The following is a 21,180-nucleotide window of genomic DNA, read 5'->3' as shown; positions in this document are numbered from 1 at the left end:
CCCGCCGGCCCAGCGGGAAAGTCGGCATGACCCTCGCGGTCTTTTGACCGCGGAGCGGTCTTCCGACGGGGTTACTTTGGCGGGCGGCCTCCGCCGGCCACCAAAGTCGGAATTACCCCCTATGTGTTTCAAAAAGAAACGTGACAACCTCCCCCAATTTTGAATGCCCTTCAGAGCATACCTTTTCCTTGAATGCTTCCAGCTCTGCATCCGTAATCTTCCATGGGTTTTCTCTCCTTATTTTTTCAGCAGTGGGTAGGTCAGTGGCACTGTCATGGAGGCGATATGGCTCAATCATCTCTTCAAAAAATTTCCAGCTAAAATGAGAGCAGAGGAGATTTCATCAGAAAAGTGGCCTAGTTCGCTTTGGACTCCTGACTACAGAGAGACCGAAACCTTGCAGCTCTAGTAAATATTGTCTTCTGGAAGACTGTGCCATACACAGTATACAACTCAAAGATAATGCCTAAGGAAAAGTAATTGAATATAAATGGTATGTTTCAAACAATTCATGTAGCACCCCTGGATATCAAAGTACCCCACCAACATCGCTAAGCAGTTCCTAGAGAGTCGGCACCCTCTCCCAGACGCTGTTTAATTTATACATGAACCCCTCACCTCCCTTTTGGGCAGTCTACCATTTGTTTTTCACCTTTACTCAGACACCACTCAGCTTTACACGAAAGTTGCATCTCCAGATGCCTTGGTAACATCTTAAATGTCCTTCAATCCTGAATGTTACAGTATCTTCTCAGAATGAACCCTCACTCTGAAGACTGAGTTCTTCCCCAGCCTGCCTCTGAAGTGCTCAACTCCAGTTCAAGCTTGGCAAGATACAATAAACATGGTGCACTGCAAGTCTTCTAGTATGGAAAATATATGTCTTTAGGCTTCTTTCTCAACAAAATCCTCAATATGGAATCCTGCATCAATGCAAAAGGAGCACACTACCAAATTAGACTCCTGAGAAGAGTTACGGGCCAGATGTTCGAAATACTGGTCGCAAAAAACAAGTGGTCGCAATTTGTGACCCGTGTTTTTGTGCTCAGTAAAAAATATTACAAATTTAACTAAGTACTAATAGTAAGGTTTGCAAATTCTGACTTTTATGGTAGGTCATAAATTGCAACTCACTCCGATTGGTGCGCATCACAGGGGTGGTGGCCTGCTAGGGACAGCAGCCCACCATGTCTGTTATCGCTTTAAAATAAAGTAAACTTTAAAAAACATTCTGTCTGTTTTCCTTTAATGGAACATAACTGGATTTAATAAAAAGTTTTCTTTTTTGGCTTTGTTTAAGTTTGCAGTAGTCCCCTGGACTTCTGCCAAACAAACTTTGTTTTCCTTCCCTTTTACCACCCCAACTTGGGAGGAAGTCATTTTTCAATGTTTTGCGATGGGATGATGGTCGCAAAACACTGATACATGTCACACCAATTCTGTATTTGGATGGGACGCCTTCATCATGCCTCTACCAAATAGTGAACCAATATGGGGTCACAATACTATTTTAGGAGCCTGTAGAGGTTTACCGCCTCCTAAAATGTAATTATTACATAGAAAAAACATTTTGCCATCACAAGCTCTGAACCCGAGTGTTTGCGACCGTACATCTTGCCTGAAGTTCTTAATCCCCGCAGATGACTTCAAAACTATGCTGGATGTACTAGTCCTCTCTAGACTTGACTAAGACATTTCCCTTGTAGCTGGCATTTTACCAATGTTTCTTGCTCCATTAAAACAGCCCTCAATGGCACTTGGCACCCGATAGCGGGCACCAAAATATCACACCATAACAGTCCTATTGGCTTTTTATTCTTCTAGCTTCCGAAGGAGGTGACACACTGGCTGTTACATATGGCTCATAAGCACTCCAAAAATCAGATTTGCTTCTGAAAATGCCAGAATACAAGAAAACAAAAACTCTAAGTCAACCGTTTTCCAGCAGAACAGCCAGAGTAAGGTTCTCCACCACCACCCTCACCCCATTATTAAGGCAAATCATTCATATTGCACCTTCAGGAGAGAGCTCAGTATCCTGCTCCTCCAACACCACTTCCAATTGGAATATATGTACAATTACCTTCTCTGCCCCTGCATGTTTAGATAATCGAACACAGATTATGGATAATCTTTTGGTGTTTCAATATAAAAGTACTTACAGTATGTGGATGTTGACTTGCTAACTTTATGTCAGGCTCCCGTTGTGTCACACTTAATGGAATTCTTGCTCTAAAGCACCTACCATCTCTTCATTGTCTATTAGAAAGGGTTGATGATAACCAAAATCCTTCTATTCATAAATGGCTTCATTAACCGTTAGAGTGTCTACCAATATTTTGGGTACTTTTATATACAACCAACGCCTTGTGAAAGACTTTGCTGACCCAGTGGGTTTGGTTTGCACTATACAAAACTACAAAAAAGGCGTAAAAACATCGCTGAAAGATAAGCATTCACATTTGACAAATAAGCATGTATTTAGAGGTGACAACTGTAGTCAATTTATAGCATCTTTGCATCAGGATTAGCAAAATTGAGGCCACAAGGAATTGTAAGTCAGCTTTTTGTTATGAGTAGAGGTGAACACAATGCCCCCACTATGTTTCTAGGAACAGACTTGAGAGCAGAGCTCTGAAACCTTTGTCTTTGGAACAGTGTCCCTTGTTATTCTGTGTTTGAATTGCATATGTATTCAAGCAATCTGCTCTTGATTTTGGGCATTTATTATCACCAATAAAGTGTATCCAAATGGTCCTACACCTTTGTTCAAAAGTGGAAATCTGAATGCAAAATGTAGTCAAATACGTATGTTTGACTTTTGGGTGGAATTTTTTTACTATCCCTACTTATATGCACATCAAGAATTCACGCCACAAAAACTAAGCACAATGGTTTGTCACTAATATGTACTCCAGTGTATCAACTGGAGATATAAAAATAATTGACAAAACCGATTACTTTAGCATTCACATAGTAAATGCACAAAAGGCATGCAGCTAGCATATGTGCACACATGGAAAATGCACAAAGACCAACACACCTACAGGAATCCAATTTCAGAAGGGTAGCAGAGGGTGATGTGCCTGACAGGGACACTGGACGGTCAGCTTTAGGATAAACACGTAGTCTGTGATGTTAGCACTGGGTTTAGTGCAGTGACGCCCTGGGTAATGTTTATTCTGAGCTCACATGGCTTTGTCTATTATGGGCGACACAGTTATGTGCTGCAGGAAGAAGGGTGATGTACAATGGGGAAACATGATGATTAGTAATAGGCGACATTCATCGATGTGCAGGAGGTGGGCACAAGGTGATGTTAGAAAAGACTCAAGTTATCTTATGTCATGAATACGCTGCTCATCCAGTTCTATTTTTTTTTTCTTTTCATTTTAGGACTTGAAATACATTTTCATGATAAATGCTGAGCAGCAGGTCTGAGACTAGAAAAAAACATCAGGACTGAATAACCCACTTGCAGCTGACATTTGGAAAGTAGAGATTATCATTTTCAGCATTGCTTTCTAACTCACAAAGGTGTTTTTTTAAAGGGCTAGAAACACAGTCACACACACAAATTCTCAGAACTAAATGAACTGTGTACAATTCTGGGATAAAAATTCAGGTAAGGGCTGAGTGGGTATCCACTCTAGCGCTGGGAGACTGGTATTCCTATACTCATGCACTTTGAGGCTCAATTAACAAGTTTAGCTGCTTAAGTTTCTGGAGACTGTCCCCATGGTGGTGGCTGAGTTTGGGTCATAGATGCTCCTTTCACACACACAGGCCCATGTTGTGCTTTCCATTCTAGAATGTTCACTGCAGGTTCCTTTTCCCTTTCAATTCAATGACCTCTTGCCCAGTGCAACATGGCGGCCCGGTTTTTCTGTTTTACAATGGCAATGCCTCCTGGTTATCCAAAGTATGATAAGTATGAAAAACAAGCATTTCTGTCATCTGATGGCTAGCATTACTTTGTGATACTGGGTTACTACTCCAGTAATGACAGTTCACTCACTTGACCCTTTCCTCACCTTCATCTTTGTTTCTTCTTAATTTGCCCTATGTTTTCCCGTTTCTTTACCTGTATTACGTGTCCTGTGGTGCTTCTGTAATTTTGTGTGCTCAGCTATGGATCCTACTCCCAGATTTTTGGTACCAGTCTTCAGTTTCACCTTTGGACCTGGTCTACTAGGGTTCAGTTCCCTTAATATTTCTATGGTCATTGTTATTTGTGATAAGATTTGTCCTTTTGACATGAGGTAGCCTCATTATGTGTCTTTCTGCATGCCTGTTTCCCCAAAGCCGGACGACTTAGCTGTTTTTTAATTTAAGGGAGCTGAGCACCGAAAATACTAAGAGGCTGAATTATCTTAGAAGTCCCCTCACCTGGAGGTTTGACACACCCACACAAATATGCCTGCACAACACACACACACACAGACACACATGCATGCATGCATGCATAGGTCACACACAGGCACATATGCACACCTGGATAGCAGAAAGAACACATTCCAAGGCTTGACATTGTGAGCCCCGTCTATGGTTTCTAACAAATAGCATTTGAATGCTGACATTTGTAAGCTTCAACTTATAAGTGAAAAGCACAACTACATGTTGTAGATGATAAAGTTATGTTGCAACAAAGCTTGAGAAGGCTAACGGTGTTTTGCAAGACATTGGTGACTTAGCACCTACACTGAAGAGTGGATGGATGGAAAGTAAAACAACAAATGTTTCTCTTTATGTTGATAATTTGACTTGTTTTGGTTTGCTCCTGAGAAACGACCTCTGCTATTTCTGTGTCTTGCATTCAAAATTAAAAAGTAACAATTGATTTATATTCATTCACAATGTCCCTCTCAAACACTTTAACAGTGAGTGTCGGGGTGTGGCTTCACCAAGATAGAAGATAGGACGCATTCCTAAGAGGCTCCCACTCAACCCCGCTAAATCCTGCATTATCCTCAGCCCTGTCAGGCTTTTTTTTTTTTTACCCATATCAGCCCTGTGTGTCCCCTACCGCTCAATTCACACTTAATCCTGTGCCCTCTGACCCCAGGTGATGGCGTAGCAGAGGGTTCCCTGGTTGGGTGGGGGCTCTGTTAGGGCCTGCACTGCTGTGCCAGGGAGACTGTCCTGCTCGGGTGATCTATGGCAACCCCCACGCCTGCTGGTTGGGGTGGAGGTCCCCAAGGCGGCTGAACGGAGGGCGGAGGAGACACCATGACTGCTCTAGGCTGTGATGCTGGGAGACGGCAGCTAAGCCGGGTGCCAGCTGCGTTTCGGGCTGTGATGTGGCTGTAGCTTTGGAGGAGAGCATTGGGCGTGGTCGAGGAGCGACTGTCGCAGCCACTTCAGATCTGTGGCCTGGAATGGAACCTCTGGCCTGTGGGCAGCCAAAGGACCACCAGGGAGGATCACGGGAGCAGTGGCCCATGGTGCGAGTACCCAGAGGTGTGCTGAAAGTTAAGGAGGCCGTGGGTGACGCAAGGCCCAATAGGCGGCGAACAATGTTGCTGGGGCATTGCTCCTGGCCTGGGAATACTATGGATCCAGTGCTCCCCATAAAAAATGCATAGAAGGTGAGTATGCAGTGGCAATGCGGTGGAGCTGCAGGGTAGGAGAGAGTGTGGCTGAGTCCTGAGAGAGTGCCATAACCATGTTATCTAATTTTTTCAATACTGGCACTGGCAAGAGGTGTGGGATAAGGTGCCCAGGGATAGGGCCAGTCCCTGGCGCTTGAGCCTCAGTGCATCAGCAGGGGCATGCGGGTCCCACTGGCAATGGGAAGACAAGACCAGGATGGGGGGGTGCTCCTCCTGTGACAGATGAGGAATCAAGCAGAGTGGTGATCCAGGACGATGGCACAAAGGGGGTCATTCTGACCCTGGCGGCCGGTGGCCGCCAGGGCCACCGACCACGGGAGCACCGCCAACAGGCTGGCGGTGCTCCCACGAGCATTCTGACCGCGGCGGTTCAGCCGCGGTCAGAAGCGGAAAGTCGGCGGTCTCCCGCCGACTTTCCGCTGCTCGGGGGAATCCTCCAAGGCGGCGGAGCGCGCTCCGCCGCCATGGGGATTCAGACACCCCCTACCGCCATCCTGCGGTAGGGGGTGCCGCGGGGCCCCTGGGGGCCCCTGCAGTGCCCATGCCAATGGCATGGGCACTGCAGGGGCCCCCGTAAGAAGGCCCCGCAAAGTATTTCAGTGTCTGCCTTGCAGACACTGAAATACGCGACAGGTGCAACTGCACCCGTCGCACCCCTGCAACTACACCGGCTCAATTCTGAGCCGGCGTCCTCGTTGCAGGGGCATTTCCTCTGGGCCGGCGGGCGCTCTTTTGGAGAGCGCCCGCCGGCCCAGAGGAAATGTCTGAATGGCCGCCGCGGTCTTCTGACCGCGGTGCGGTCATTTGGCGGCGGTACCTTGACGGACGGCCTCCGCTGTCCGCCAAGGTCAGAATCAGGGCCAATGTCAATTGCTCCCTCCTCTCAAGCTTCACCAACAGATGAGGGCCAGCACTCTGAACGACATGAAGATATCTCTGAGACATGAACTTTGGGGGACCATTAGATGGTCTGATCCACCTGGGGCTTCACGGAGTATGACATGTTGGGGGGGGGGACATTGCCTTTCTGTTAGGTGAGAGCGAGCCCCAGTCACTAGAATGGTCACGTCGGTTTGCATGATACACTCACCTGATCTTTATCTGAGACACATGATTGTCAACACCAGGGTGATACAATTCTGACATGGTAAGATGCCCTGAAGGGTATCAGTGAGAGCCCTTTAATGTTTGTGGTAGGCAATGGTTAGGGTAACTGGGTTTAGGTAGAGTGTCCTGCCAGTTTACTAGGCAATGGATTTGCTGCAGATTTATTGGGTGTTCAACTGCTTCTCTGGGGTTTGGGTATTGGGGGTTTATTGCATTGGTTTTGAAACAGTTGTAATTATATTGTTGTTCGCCAACACAGTGTACATGGAGGTCCGAGATGGTGCAGGTTCCCTTTGGATTTATGCTATTCAGGGAGGGAGAGTGGTTGAGGAGATAGACCCTCCTCGAGAGGAGAGTTATATGAGCTCATGGTAGATCGACTAAAGGTAATAACTTGGAATGTGGGAGGGCTCAGATGGTACATTACCTTCTATAGAATACACTCATACTTGCGTCAACAGAGAACACAAATTGCATGCCTACAGGAGACACATCTGATGTGGACGAAACCCAAAAGCTGGCTAAAAAGTGGTGAGGACAGCTGTTTACATCCACGTACTCTTCATATGCGCGAGTGGTGGCCATTTGGGTGATACTTGGGGTACTATTTAAACGCACATACAGTGAGGCAGATGTAGAGGGCTGCTATGTACTCTTACTAGGCACTCTGGATGGGATACCTATAACACTTTTAAACACTTATGCACCCAACACTGATGATTATACGTTTTACAGAATCTTGAAATTACTGGAGGTGGCAGTGGGTACCCCCATACCCTGGGCTGGAGTTTTTGATTGTGTATTGGATGGCAACAGGACCCACTTTCTGCCTAATTTGGGCACCAAGTCACTTACAGTGAGATCATTCAAGAGTGTAATGAACTATTTGAGGCCTCTAGGTGGCTGGAGGGAATTCCATCCATATAGCAAGGAATATACATGCCATTCAAAAACTCATGGGACGTACAACTGCTTGGATTGTTTTCTGCTGAGCGGGTTGACGCTCTCACAAATGTCTGCTGTCATACATCTGAGCAGATTCTTATTCAATCATGCTTCAGTTCTGCTAGAACTGTAACGGGGACTCAAGAGAGAAGAGCGATGTGCTTGGTACATGCCTCCAGAGTTTCTTTCAGATCCCGCAGGCCGTGAGGCTCTGGCATTATTCTTCCAGGAATATTTAGCACTGAATTGGGGCAGCATGCAGTGTAGAGCAGTGGAGTGGGAGGCCCTAAAACAAGTAATAAGGGGGACCTGTATGTGGCTGTATGTAGAGTGCAGCACCAAATGAAAACTGTGCTCAAGGCTTTGGAGGGGAGGCTGGTGACACAGCGGGAGAAAAAACAAGTTCAGCCACCACACATGGGGAAATATTGCAGGCACACAGGGCCATGAACGAGCTCTGGGACAGGCTTGACAAGACGACTTTGAGGTTGTACCGACAAAGACTACATAGGGAAGGGGATAAGTCTGGATGTTTATTGGCATGGATACTCCAGCATAAGGTAGAATCTCCGCCTATCCTGTGCTTCAGAAACAAAGCAGGAGAGGGGGTTACCAGTAGAAGTGGGATTATAGCTGTGTTTGTTGAGCTCCTTCACGCTGCTTATGCAGCGCACCCCCACCCCGGAACTAGAGCTGGAGGAATATCTGGAAGATGTGGCTCTCCCCAACCTGAGTATGGCACAGAAGCAGGAGCTAGAGGAGGAAATAACACCGGAGTAGCTGAAAGGGGCTGTGAAGGCACTTAATGGGTCTTAAATACCAGGGAGGAGGGGCAGATTCCCCATGGAGTTTTATCAGACATATGGTGCCACACTTCACCACAAATTATTGGAGGTGTTTCAGGAAGCACGTGAGAAAGGTATATTACCAGCTACAATGCGAGAAGGAATTATGTCTCATTTTAAAACCGGGAGGGGACGGGGCAGATCCTTCCTCCTATAGACCTCTCACCATGTTAAATTTAGATGTTATAATCCTCTGTAAGGTCCTAACATCTTGGTTGAGAGGGGTGATCCTCATCTTGGTCCACCAAGACCAGTGTAGATTCATACCAATGTGAAGCCCTATACTCAATTTGAAGCAAATCGTTCATATTCTACGAGACGACTGGCAGAGCGCAGGATCTGGCCGTGGTATCTTTAGACCTGGAGAAGACTTTTGATATGACTGACTAAAATTATTTGAAGTACTTAAGGGTATGGGTTTCGGACCTAACTTTTGTGCTTGGGTACGCCTCCTTTATAACAGGCCCTTCATATGTATAAGAGTGGGTGGTCAGCTTTTTGAAGCGTGGGGAGTGGGCAGGGGAACTAGACGGGGATGTCCCCTGTCACCGCTCCTGTTCTCACTAGTAATTGAGCCTCTAGCTCTATTGTTGGTATGGGATATGGCCAGTAATGGTATTCGGGTTGGGATGCAAGCTCATGTAATCTCCTTGTACGCGAACGATGACCTGGTTTACCTCAGAGCCACAGAAGAGTCTGTTACCATCCTGCTTCAAGAGCTGGCAACATGTAGTGTATTCTCTGAACTTAAGTTCAATGCCTGGAAATCATTACTGTTACCCCTATGGGATCTGACAGGAAGCCCGCTGATCGATTGCCTGGGGTGAGGTTACGTTGGGAACTGGAGCAATTCTGCTACCTGGGCATCTGGGTCACACACGAAGGAGGCCATAATCGCCTCAACACAAAGTAGGTGGTGAGAGGATTGATGAACTATGTCGCTTTTTGGAATAGACTACCACTTTCCATCATGGGCAGGGTGGCAGTGGCCAAAATGGTCTTCCTTCCCCGCTATCTGTAATTAGTCCAGAACTCTCTTTGCTTCAACTTGATCCCCAACTCTTTTGTAAGCTTTATGGGCAATTGAGATTGTTGCAATGGGCTGGTCATCGCAGCAGAGTTTCTCTCTCCACGTTGTGGTGAAATACTGGAGGATGGAGGCCTGGAAGTCCCTTATATGCAGCTTTATTATGATGCAGCTCAGTTACAACAAGTAGCTAGATGGATGACAAACATAGATGGGTGGGAGAAAAGACTTTTCAAGCACCTACTGAGTGAGGATATCTTGCCACAGCTCCTGATGAAAGGGGGTAGATCTCCACATCAGATACCGCACATAGTAAAAGTCACGACTGAATTATGGTAACAGGTGGTCTGTAAGATTATTTTGAAGACCCCCCCTTTGATAAGGATCTGGTCCCTTTTTGTGCCATTGATGACTGCATGTGGACGGAACAGTGGAAAATTAAGGATTGCCTTTTAATAGGAGATATTTACCCAGGAGAACATTTCACAACCTTCCAAGAGGTGCAGGAGACTTTCAAAGTAGGGCAAGGTCAGTTACATGCCAAATTAGAGTGTGTGGCACGGGAAGTCTGGAGTAACTTTCTGAATACCCCACAAGCATCAGATGTATTGTGAGAACTTGTAAGATGAGAAGAGGGGTGACACTTGACGTACAAGTTACTTACCTTCGGTAACAAAATATCTGGTAGAGACATATTCTAGTTGCAGATTCCTTACCTTACAATTTTTTCCCAGGTGTAAGACTGGATCCGGAGATTTTTTCTTCAAGCAATAACCTTGCGCATTGGCAGGTGGCGTCGTTCGACTCTGCAGGCTTCGTATTCACTGTGATGACCTTGGAAGTAGTACATAGGTGCCGCCTCAACGCAGTGACCTCAGTTTCTTTTAACGACTTTCCACGCCAAAGGGCAGAGCCGCTAAGAACACTGAGATTGGTGCGCCAGAGTTATGGACCTGAATGGGGAATCCCTGTCGTAGAAATCAGTTCGAAAGCGGGGAGGATGGGTGGGCCAGTAAGGAATCTGCAACTAGAATATGTCTCTACCAGATATTTCGTTACCGAAGGTAAGTAACGTGTACATCTGAGAGAGAGTTCTAGTTGCAGATTCCCTACCTTAGAATAGATATCCAAGCAACGACATCCTCGGAGGTGGGCTGCGAATCAAGATCATAATCGAAAGTCCTGCATGACCGAACGACCAAAGTAGCCATCCCGACGCACCTGACTAGCCAGGCAGTAATGTTTGGCAAACGTGTGCAGGGATGCCCAGGTAGCTGCCCGGCAGATTTTCAGGACAGGAACTCTGGTGGTCATTCTGACCTCGGCGGTAAAAGGCGCTTACCGCCGGTCAGAAATCCTCCATAATTCTGCCGCGGTCGCGGTAATCCGCCACGGTCATTCTGACCCGCAGCAGCCAAACCGCCGAAAATCCGACAGCCACAACAGACCGCCAGACCAGCGGTCGGCGGAAAAGTGGAGGTGACCAAACCTCCACCGTCACGCCAACAGAAATACGCCCATGCCATTCTGACCCACGAATCCACGCGGCGGTCTTTCAAACGCGGTTTTCCATTGGCGGTACACACCGCCGCGGTCAGAATACACACAAACGAACAAAACTCAGCAACATTGGACGATTTGAATTCCACACACCTGATACACATACACACACCACTCCCACACACACAATACAATATAAAACACACACCCACATCACCCACAAACCCCTTCGTCCAAAATCCAAAAAGAAGCACTGAGAGACACAGCAGCGATCATAGAACACCATCACACAGAGGCACACTACACCATCACCCACACAATATCCACACACAAAACAACACACACCACCACACTCAACACACTTAACTACACATACTCCACCCCACACATCATACACACCACTCCATGGCACCCCAAAGACACCCCCGCTTCTCAGACGAAGAACTCAGGGTCATGGTGGAGGAAATCGTTCGGGTAGAGCCCCAGCTCTTCGGCACACAGGTCCAATACACCAGCATTGCCCGGAGGACGGAGCTATGGCAGAGGATTGTCGACAGGGTCAACGCTGTGGGACAGCACCCCAGAAATCGGGAAGACATCAGGAAGCGATGGAACGACCTACGGGGGAAGGTGCGTTCCATGGTATCCAGGCACAACATCGCCGTGCAGAAGACTGGCGGAGGACCCCCACCTCAACCCCCACAATTTACAACATGGGAGGAGGAAGTCTTGAACATCCTGCATCCTGACGGCCTCGCAGGAGTCGGCGGAGGAATGGATTCTGGTAAGTTGAAGCTTCAATACTGCTTCCCCCCCACCTGCATGCCAAATCATACCCCAACCCTCACCCCCATCCTCAAACCCCACCCTCACCCTCACCCCCATCCTCACCCCCACCCTCACCCCCACCACCATCCTCACCCCCACCACCATCCTCACCCCCACCCCCAGCACACCTATTCCCTGCCAATGTCTCACCATCACAACCCACACATCCCAAAACCTAGGCCTGCATGCGTCCACTAAGCATGGACACCCATCACCAAAGCATGCCCAATGCATATACACATCCCCCCCACAAGCCACCCTCACCAAAGCCCCCACACACGAATGCCAGCACTTGGGGACACGGGAACCCACAGATACACCCATATGGCACACATTGAAACTATAACCATACCTCTATACCCCTGCAGGACCCGACCGCCAACACACCGCCACGGAGGGCCCAGAATTCTCCACACCCCCCACCCAAGAGGCCGTCAGCGATGACAGCAGCTCTGTCGACCTGGACACTGATGACCAGCCCGGACCATCGGGGACCTCTGGACAGTCGGTTCCCCTCAGACAGCCACAGGCCACTACAGACCCAAACCCCTCTGGGAACACCAGCATAGCTCCCACCCAGCGGGCCCATGCCTCTGTCTCCAGGGCGCGTCAATCAGCGGTGTGTCTACCACTACAGGGCACCCAGGATAACCCACCACCCCAACAACAACAGGGACCTGGGGGCAGTGGTAGTGGGCACACCGGCCAGGGGGCAGAGGCCCAGGGAAACAGGGGAACTGGGAGGGCAGCTGTGCGACAGGGGGGGGACGGGCCCAGGGAACCCACTCTCCACGAGGCCCTCACCACCATCATGGGAGCATACAACCGCTCCCAGGAGACGATGGCGACGGTACTGGCCAGGTTCCAGGAGATCCAGGTACTGCAGGAGGAACACTATCGGGGGTACAGGGAGGACATCAGAGCCCTCACCTCCACCCTGGTTACCATGGTAGGGCTGCTGCAGGAACTCATCAACACCAGGACGGACACTCAACAACAACAAAGGGCCCCTGCCACTAGCCTGGACCAAGAACAGCCAACCACCTCCGCCGGCGCTAGTGGACAGGAGGCCCCCGCACAACAGCAGCCCACCAGACCCCCACCTCCTGCAGGAGAAGAACCACCCCGCAAGAGGGCCCTGAGATCTCGCAAGAAGACAGAGTAGGATGTCAAGACCCCCGCCAGCAAAGGATACCACCTGATGTCATCCCACTGTCCCACATTGTCACCCTGTCCATCCTTGAACTGCCCATGCTCCATCTCTCCACAGGCCTATGGACAATGCACCTGTGTGACTGTTACTCTGGACTCTGCCATGGACATTCCTTCACCATAGCCCCCACCCACTTGAAACCACCCATCCCATTTTGAGCACTGAAATAAACACCTATTTTGCACAAAACTATCTGGCGTCTGGCTGTGATTTCAAAATATTGTAATTGACATGACAGTGCAAATATGTCCTTGTACATAGTGAAGTCAACAAACCGCTGCCACAAAGCTGTAGTCCATGGGGAAACGAAGCACAGGACTCGTAGTGGGGACCCCAGATCTGAAATAGGGAGGGAAAAGCCACAACTCAGTCATCATACACTGGGGCAAATAGACAGGCAGCAGAGATGCAGGAGAGTAGTTTACATTTACTAAATTATGTTTGAATTGTTACCTGTGTCCTATTGGAAGTACTGTGCAATGATTCTGTCCCTGTTGTCTGTTTCAGCCCCGTCGTCTTCCTCCTCGTCACTCTCCACAGGTTCCACAGCTGCCACAACACCACCGTCTCGACCATCCTCCTGCAGGAAAGGCACCTGGCGGCGCAAAGCCAGGTTGTGAAGCATGCAGCAGGCCACGATGATGTGACACACCTTCTTAGGTGAGTACATTAGGGATCCACCTGTCATATGCAGGCACCGAAACCTGGCCTTTAGGAGGCCGAAGGTGCGTTCGATCACCCTCCTAGTACGCCCATGGGCCTCATTGCACCGTTCCTCTGCCATGGTCCGGGGATTCCTTACAGGGGTCAGTAGCCACGACAGTTTGGGGTACCCAGAGTCCCCCAATAGCCATACACGGTGTCTCTCTAGCTGTTCCATCACGTAAGGGATGCTGCTATTCCTTAGGATGTAGGCGTCATGCACTGACCCAGGGAATTTGGCATTGACATGGGAGATGTACTGGTCAGCCAAACACACCACCTGGATGTTCATAGAATGGTAACTTTTCCTGTTCCTGTACACCTGCTCACTTTCTTGGGGGGGAACCAAAGCCACATGGGTCCCATCAATGGCACCAATGACGTTGGGAATATGTCCAAGGGCATAGAAATCACCCTTCACTGTAGCCAATTCGCCCACCTCAGGGAAAAGGATGTAGCTCCTCATGTATTTCATCAGGGCAGACAACACTCTGGATAACACCTTCGAAAACATGGGCTGAGACATCCCAGAAGCAATTCCCACTGTTGTCTGAAATGACCCACTTGCCAAGAAATGGAGTACTGACAGGACCTGCACCAGAGGGGGAATCCCTGTGGGTTGGCGGATGGGGGACATCAGGTCGGGCTCCAGCTGGGCACACAGTTCATGTATAGTGGCACGGTCAAGCCGGTAGGTCAGGATAATGTGGCGTGCTTCCATTGTCGACAGGTCCACCAGCGGTCTGTACATGGGAGGATTCCTCCTTCTCCTCGCCAAACCCAGCGGACGGTGCCTAGGAAGGACAACATGGAGCACACAGTCAAGCAACCCACAGGTACGTACTCACAGCTTGCACAGTAAACGATTCTCTATGCAGTGAATGGCGTGTATGAGTGGCTATGCAAGGCCTAGGCCTGTGTGACGCAGTTGAAATTGAGCCATGTGGACCCTCGAAATGGCGGCTGCCTGACCTGTGAAGTGTGACAATGGGATGTGAGGTCAATGCGCTGGCGTGGCACACCGTGGCGGTAGGCGGTCGAAGACCGCAGCGCGAAGCCGCATTGGATAACATTGAAGCCTATGGGTATCAGGAGCCAATGGCGAAGTGCGCCGGCGGTGGCGGTACGCCCGCCGCGGTACGCACCGCCGCGGGCGTGACCGCCATTTTCTATCTACTTATTCACTCGCGACTTGAACTTTCACAGGAGAGGACCTATACTGCAAGTGTTGCTGTGACCTCGGTCTGGAAGGGACAAGGGCTGCTGCGACTGGGGAAAGGGCCCCTGCCTTCACTGGAGAAGAGTTGGAGAAACTTGTGGATGGGGTCCTCCCCCAGTATGCGCTACTCTACGGTCCTCCAGACCAACAAGTGAGTTTAATTCAATATGGATTTGGGGCCACTGGCTGGCTTGGGGGCCTGGCGGGGGGCATGTTGGGCCTGGCGGGGATGGGGGGCATGTTGGGCCTGGCGGGGGGCCTGGTGGGGATGGGGGGCATGTTGGGCCTGGCGGGGGCCTGGCGGGGGCATGGCGGGGATGGGGGGCATGTTGGGCCTGGCGGGGGGCCTGGCGGGGGGCCTGGCGGGGATGGGGGGCATGTTGGGCCTGGCGGGGGGCCTGGCGGGGGGCATGGCGGGGATGGGGGGCATGTTGGGCCTGGCGGGGGGCATGGCGGGGATGGGGGGCATGTTGGGCCTGGTGGGGGGCATGGCGGGGGGCCTGGCGGGGATGGGGGGCATGTTGGGCCTGGCGGGGGGCCTGGCGGGGGGCCTGGCGGGGATGGGGGGCGTTGGGCCACTGGCAACGAAAATGCAGACAAACTTGAACGTGGTATTTCTCCCTCCCTGTACGTGTCACATAGGCCCGCGCCCATGAGAAGATCGGGATTTGGCGTGCCATCGCCAAGGAAGTCCGGACCCTGGGGGTCCACCATCGACGGGGCACCCACGGCCGCAAGAGGTGGGAGGACATCCGCTGCGGGACCAAGAAGACCGCCGAGTCTCTGCTGGGGATGGCCTCCCAACATAGGCGGGGTGCCTGCCGTCAACTGACCCCCCTGATGTTCTGGATCCTGGCGGTGGCCTACCCTGATTTGGATGGGCGCGTGAGGGCAGCACAGCAGACACAAGGGGGTGAGTACAAGCATAATCTACTCTGTTGTCGCACAGTGGAGGTGTCTGGGTGGGGGAGGAGGGCTGTGGGTCCCCCTAGGCCAGGGCGATATCTGTAGGCTGGGCACCCCCGTAAGCCCCTGTGTCCCCAGCCACCACCCTCAGTAGTGTGCCAGTACAGCCATCCCTGGGCCGTGTCATCCATGGGTGCAGTTGTCAACTCTAGGCGTGTAGGGCATGTTCCACGGAATGCGTAGCGGACCCCAAGTGCGCAACTTAGTGCAGGGGGCATCTGTGTCTGTCATGTCCGCTAACTGTACCGGTGATCCATGTACTCAAAATCTCTTTATTTCTCTCTCCCCCCCCCCCCTTTTTGTTTGTCTTTCTGTGCTTGTGTGCATCAGCATCATCAGGCGGAGGAGAAGTGGCATCGTGGCAGGAGGGAGCTGCATCTCACATGTCCCAGGAGGGCCATGCCACAGAGTCTGACTGGACCAGTGAGACGGAGGGCGAGGGGAGCTCCACAACGGGGACGACTGGAGCCTGCAGCGACACGGACACGTCCTCGGAAGGGAGCTCCCTTGCGGTGGTGGCAACATCCGTGCCCCCCGCCATTACAGGTACAGCCGCCACCCAGCGCACCATCTCCGCCCTCCCAGTAGCCCCTCAGCGTTCGCCCCGTGCCCGCTCTGCCAGGAAGCCGGGCCTCTCCTTCGCCCCAGGCACCTCAGGCCCTGCCCCTGTTAACCCCGCTGCCCTCAGTGAGGAGGTCATTGACCTCCTCCGAACGCTCATTGTTGGGCAGTCTACCCTTTTGAATGCCATCCAGGGGGTGGAGAGGGAGGTTCATCGCAGCAATGCGTACCTGGAGGGCATTCATTCGGGTCAGGCTGCCCATCAGCGATCGTTCCAGGCTCTGGCCTCAGCACTGACGGCAGCCATTGTCCCTGTCTCCTGCCTCCCTCTACTAACTCCCTCCTCCCAGTCTCCTGTTCCTCTGCCTGTCCCACCCACACCATCGGACCAGCCTGCACACACCTCAACACCCAAGAGCAGCTCATCCAAACATAAGCACCACAGATCACGCAGACATTCACACAAGCAACATTCCGATGCAGACATGCCAACAGTCACTACCACCTCTGTGACCCCCACCTCCTCGTCTCCCTCCTCCCTCCCTGTGACGTCTACACTCACACCTTCATTCACCTCACCATCAGCCAGTGTTTCCATCACCAGCACACCCTCCAGTACAGTCCGCACACGTGCAGTCACCACCCCCACTGCCATTTACACGTCCCCTGTGTCCTCTCCCACTGTGTCTGTCACCCCCTCTTCCACACCACACAAACGCAAAACAGCCATCCACCTCACGACAGCCTATCCCTCCTGCACCTGCACCCAAAGACAGCAAACGTGACTCACCTACAACCACATCCTCTCCCTCCACTCCCATTCCCACTGTACCTACCACTCTCCATTGTCCCAAGAAAATCTTTCTCGCTATTGCTAACTTCTTTCCTGACCCTGAGCCCCCCCCTCCTTCTCGTCGGGGTAAGAAGAGCACCTCAGCCACCACCAGCCCTGCAGCCCCCTTGACAAGGGTGCAGGGGTATTGGAGCCCACCAGCCCGCATGTCTGGATCTTCGCCCAGCAGCAAGGGGACAGGCAGCCCACCACCTGGGAAGAGGAGCAGAAGGCGGAAGGGCCGCCGCAGGAGCCCGGGTTCTATATCCCCCCAGGACACTAGCCAGCCACCGTCAACAGCCACAGCTCCAAAGGGAGGAAATGGCCACAGACTCCCGACTAAGGAGGGCAAGGGCAGCAAGGCGGAGAAGTCAGGCAGCAGGCCTGCTGCCCATGGAGGCCCCGTCACAGCTGCCCAGGAGGAGCCCACAACCCCCATAGCCGCTGCCCAGGGAGGAACCGTCACAGCTGCCCAGGGAGAGCCCACCACCCCCATAGCCGCTGCCCAGGGAGGAACCGTCACAGCTGCCCGGGAGGAGCCCACAACCCCCATAGCCGCTGCCCAGGGAAGAACCGTCACAGCTGCCCAGGGAGAGCCCACCACCCCCATAGCCGCTGCCCAGGGAGGAACCGTCACAGCTGCCCAGGGAGAGCCCACCACCCCCATAGCCGCTGCCCAGGGAGGACCCAGCCCAGCTGGCCAGGAGGGCCCCACCACCCACAGCCCAGGTGGGCATTGAAGGAGCACCATCCCCGCTGCCCAGGAGGGCACCACCAGGCAATGAGCAGTTGGCCATAGAATGGCCGCCGTCTCCAGCACCGCTCCGCTGGGGACCGCCGTCTCAAGAACCGCTGAACTGGGCCCTTCAAGGCAAGAACCGCTGAACTGGGCCCTTCAAGGCAAGAACCGCTGAACTGGGCCCTTCAAGGCAAGAACCGCTGAACTGGGCCCCGCCGTCTCCAGCACCGCTCTGCTGGGGACCGCCGTCTCAAGAACCGCGGAACTGGGCCCTTCAAGGCAAGAACCGCTGAACTTGGCCCTTCAAGGCAAGAACCGCTGAACTGGGCCCTTCAAGGCAAGAACCGATGAACTGGGCCCTTCAAGGCAAGAACCGCTGAACTGGGCCCTTCCAGGCAAGAACCGCTGGCCCTTTGGCAGACGTGGCAGGGCAGGATCTGTCTCGGGCAGGGCTGCAGGATGTCCTCTGGCCAACATGCCTCCTCCAGTGGCAGTGGAGTCTGTTATGGACTGTTTGGACTGTGGCTTTGCACTCCCCAGGATGGCCCAGTGGGCAGGCCACCCACTGTATGGACTGTATGGACTGTGGCTTTGCACTCCCCAGGATGGCCCAGTGGGCAGGCCACCCACTGTATGGACTGTATGGACTGTGGCTTTGCTCTCCCCAGGATGGCCCAGTGGGCAGGCCACCCACTGTATGGACTGTATGGACTGTGGCTTTGCTCTCCCCAGGATGGCCCAGTGGGCAGGCCACCCACTGTATGGACTGTATGGACTGTGGCTTTGCACTCCCCAGGATGGCCTAGTGGGCAGGCCACCCACTGTATGGACTGTATGGACTGTGGCTTTGCTCTCCCCAGGATGGCCCAGTGGGCAGGCCACCCACTGTATGGACTGTATGGACTGTGGCTTTGCACTCCCCAGGATGGCCCAGTGGGCAGGCCACCCACTGTATGGACTGTATGGACTGTGGCTTTGCTCTCCCCAGGATGGGCCAGTGGTCATGGAGTCCCCTCGTGGATCTGGCATCGTGTACTCAAGTGGCTGAGGTGTCCCCCCTTCCCTTCCCCCTGAGGTGCCTGTCCTTTTTTCTTTCTGATGCCCCTGCAGTGTTCTCTCCGTGGAGTTCTTGTCGTGGGACTGGGCCTTGCCCCTTTGCTCAGGACCCCTGTGGTCCACGGACAGTGGTTGGACTACATATAGTAGATGTATATATTTTGTACATAGTTTATTTATTTATTTGGATTACTGCTGTCCATTTTTCAATATATCTGCCCGTTTAAGATCTCTTCTTTTGGTCTTTGCATTATTTCGGAGGGGGGGGTTTGTGGGTTGTGACAGTGATCTGTGGGAATGCATTGATGTGTGTGTTGTAGTGGGTGTGGGTGGGTGGGTGTGTGCCGGTAATCTTTTCCCTCCCCTGTGTCGTAGGTGCAGTACTCACCGATGTCTTCCGCGCCGCCGGGCGTGCTCCTGGTACAGGAGCAGGTATAGGAGTGCGGGGATGACCTGTAACTCGGGTTCCATACTGCCGGAATCTCGCGTGGAGTATGTGGAGGTGAGCGTTTTCCCGTTCGTAGTCTGTTTCCGCTGTGTTTTTATCGGCAGGGCTCCCGCCCCGGAAAAGGTGGCGGATTGGTGGGTCGTTATCGGGTAGGCGGTACATTGTCTCCCGCCGGGCTGTTGGCGGTGACCGCCAGGCTGTTTGTTTGTACCGCCATGGCGGTCGGAGTGTTGAAGCGGCGGTCTCTGTTGGCGGTAACCGCCAGGGTCAGAATTCCATTTTTTGGACCGCCAGCCTGTCGGCGGTATGGTCGCGGCTTTAACACCGACCGCCAGGGTTGGAATGAGGGCCTCTGTGTGCTAACACAGTGGAAACAGCAGTTGTTCTGGTGGAATGAGCGCGCTAGCCCTCAGGAGGTTGCTTCTTGGCCAAATCATAGCGCATCTTGATGCAAAGAAGTATCAATTGAGAGATGGTACGTTTTTGCACCGCTTTCTCTTACTTCACACCAACATATCCAATAAAGAGTTGATTTTCCACCCAGAAATCTTTAGTACTATTGAGATAGGACGCCAACGCTCTTTTTGGGTCCAGGCGGTGGAGTCTCTCCTCCTCATGAGAAGGATGTGGGGTGCATAAAAAGTATGCATGGTGAGGGACTGGCCTACATGAAAAGGCGTATCAACTTGGGAATGTAGGAAGCCTTAGTGCACAACACCACTTTGTCAGGGTGCAGAGGCAACTATGGGGGCTTTGAAGAAAGAGTTTGAGGCTCACTTTCTCTGCCAGCAGAAGTGATGGCAACAAGAAAGACAGTCTTGAAAGTGAGGAGCCGTAGAGGGCAACTCTGAATCGGCTCAAAAGGAGTACACATTAAGTAAGTAAGGAAAAGACTGAGGTCACACTGAGGCATGATAAGTGGAGTGGGAGGAAATAAATGGGTGAGACCTTTAAGGAACCAATTGACAATAGGAGACTTAAAGAGTGAGGGCTGAACAAGTAACCTAAGTAAGGCTAAAATAGCCGATAAATACCCTTTAAGGGTGCCCAAAGCAGAGCCCTGCTGGGCTAAAGAAAGAATGAACAAAAGAACCTCAGAAAGAGGAGCAGAGAGGGAATCAACAGATTTGTCGGTACACCATGCCACAAATTTATGCCGCTTTGGTGGAGGAACTCCTGGCAGCCAAGATAACGTCACGGACTTCGGGAGGAAGGTCAAAAGCTGTCAGCTGTTGTCGCTCAATCTCCACACATGAAGGCACAGATTGGGCAGGTTCGGGTGGAGAACCGTCCCTTGCTGCTGTGACAGAAGATCCTCCCTAAGAGTCAGACTGAGTGGAGGATCGGTGGCCATGCTCAATAGCTCTGGATACCAAACTCTCTGTGCCCACTCCAGAGCCACCAAGATAACTTGGGCCCGGTCCTTCTTGATCTTCTTGAGAATTCTGGGAAGAAGTGGTATAGGCCGAATGGCTTAAAGGAGGCCGGAGTTCCACTCAAGATGAAAAGCATTTCCGAGTGAGTGCCACCTTGGAAACTCCAACGTGCAAAACAGCTGACATTGCGCATTCTCTGCAGAG

At 51.9% G+C, this 21,180-nt stretch overlaps 1 protein-coding gene across 3 annotated transcripts in view; it reads right to left on the bottom strand.

Annotated features, from left to right (window-relative positions):
* Positions 1 to 21,180, bottom strand: part of SLC12A1 (solute carrier family 12 member 1) — a 372,378-nt gene that overhangs the window by 21,566 nt on the left and 329,632 nt on the right. For all 3 annotated transcript variants that reach the window (XM_069222497.1, XM_069222494.1, XM_069222496.1), the window contains exon 25: positions 182 to 317. In XM_069222497.1, the coding sequence (XP_069078598.1) occupies positions 182 to 317 (136 nt within the window). The remainder of the gene's footprint in view (positions 1 to 181; positions 318 to 21,180) is intronic.

The sequence above is a fragment of the Pleurodeles waltl genome, chromosome 3_1 (assembly GCF_031143425.1).
Source record: "Pleurodeles waltl isolate 20211129_DDA chromosome 3_1, aPleWal1.hap1.20221129, whole genome shotgun sequence".
In the NCBI taxonomy this organism is placed as follows: domain Eukaryota; kingdom Metazoa; phylum Chordata; class Amphibia; order Caudata; family Salamandridae; genus Pleurodeles; species Pleurodeles waltl.
Note: the sequence above shows the minus strand (reverse complement) of the source record. Positions and strands in the feature narration are given on the sequence as shown.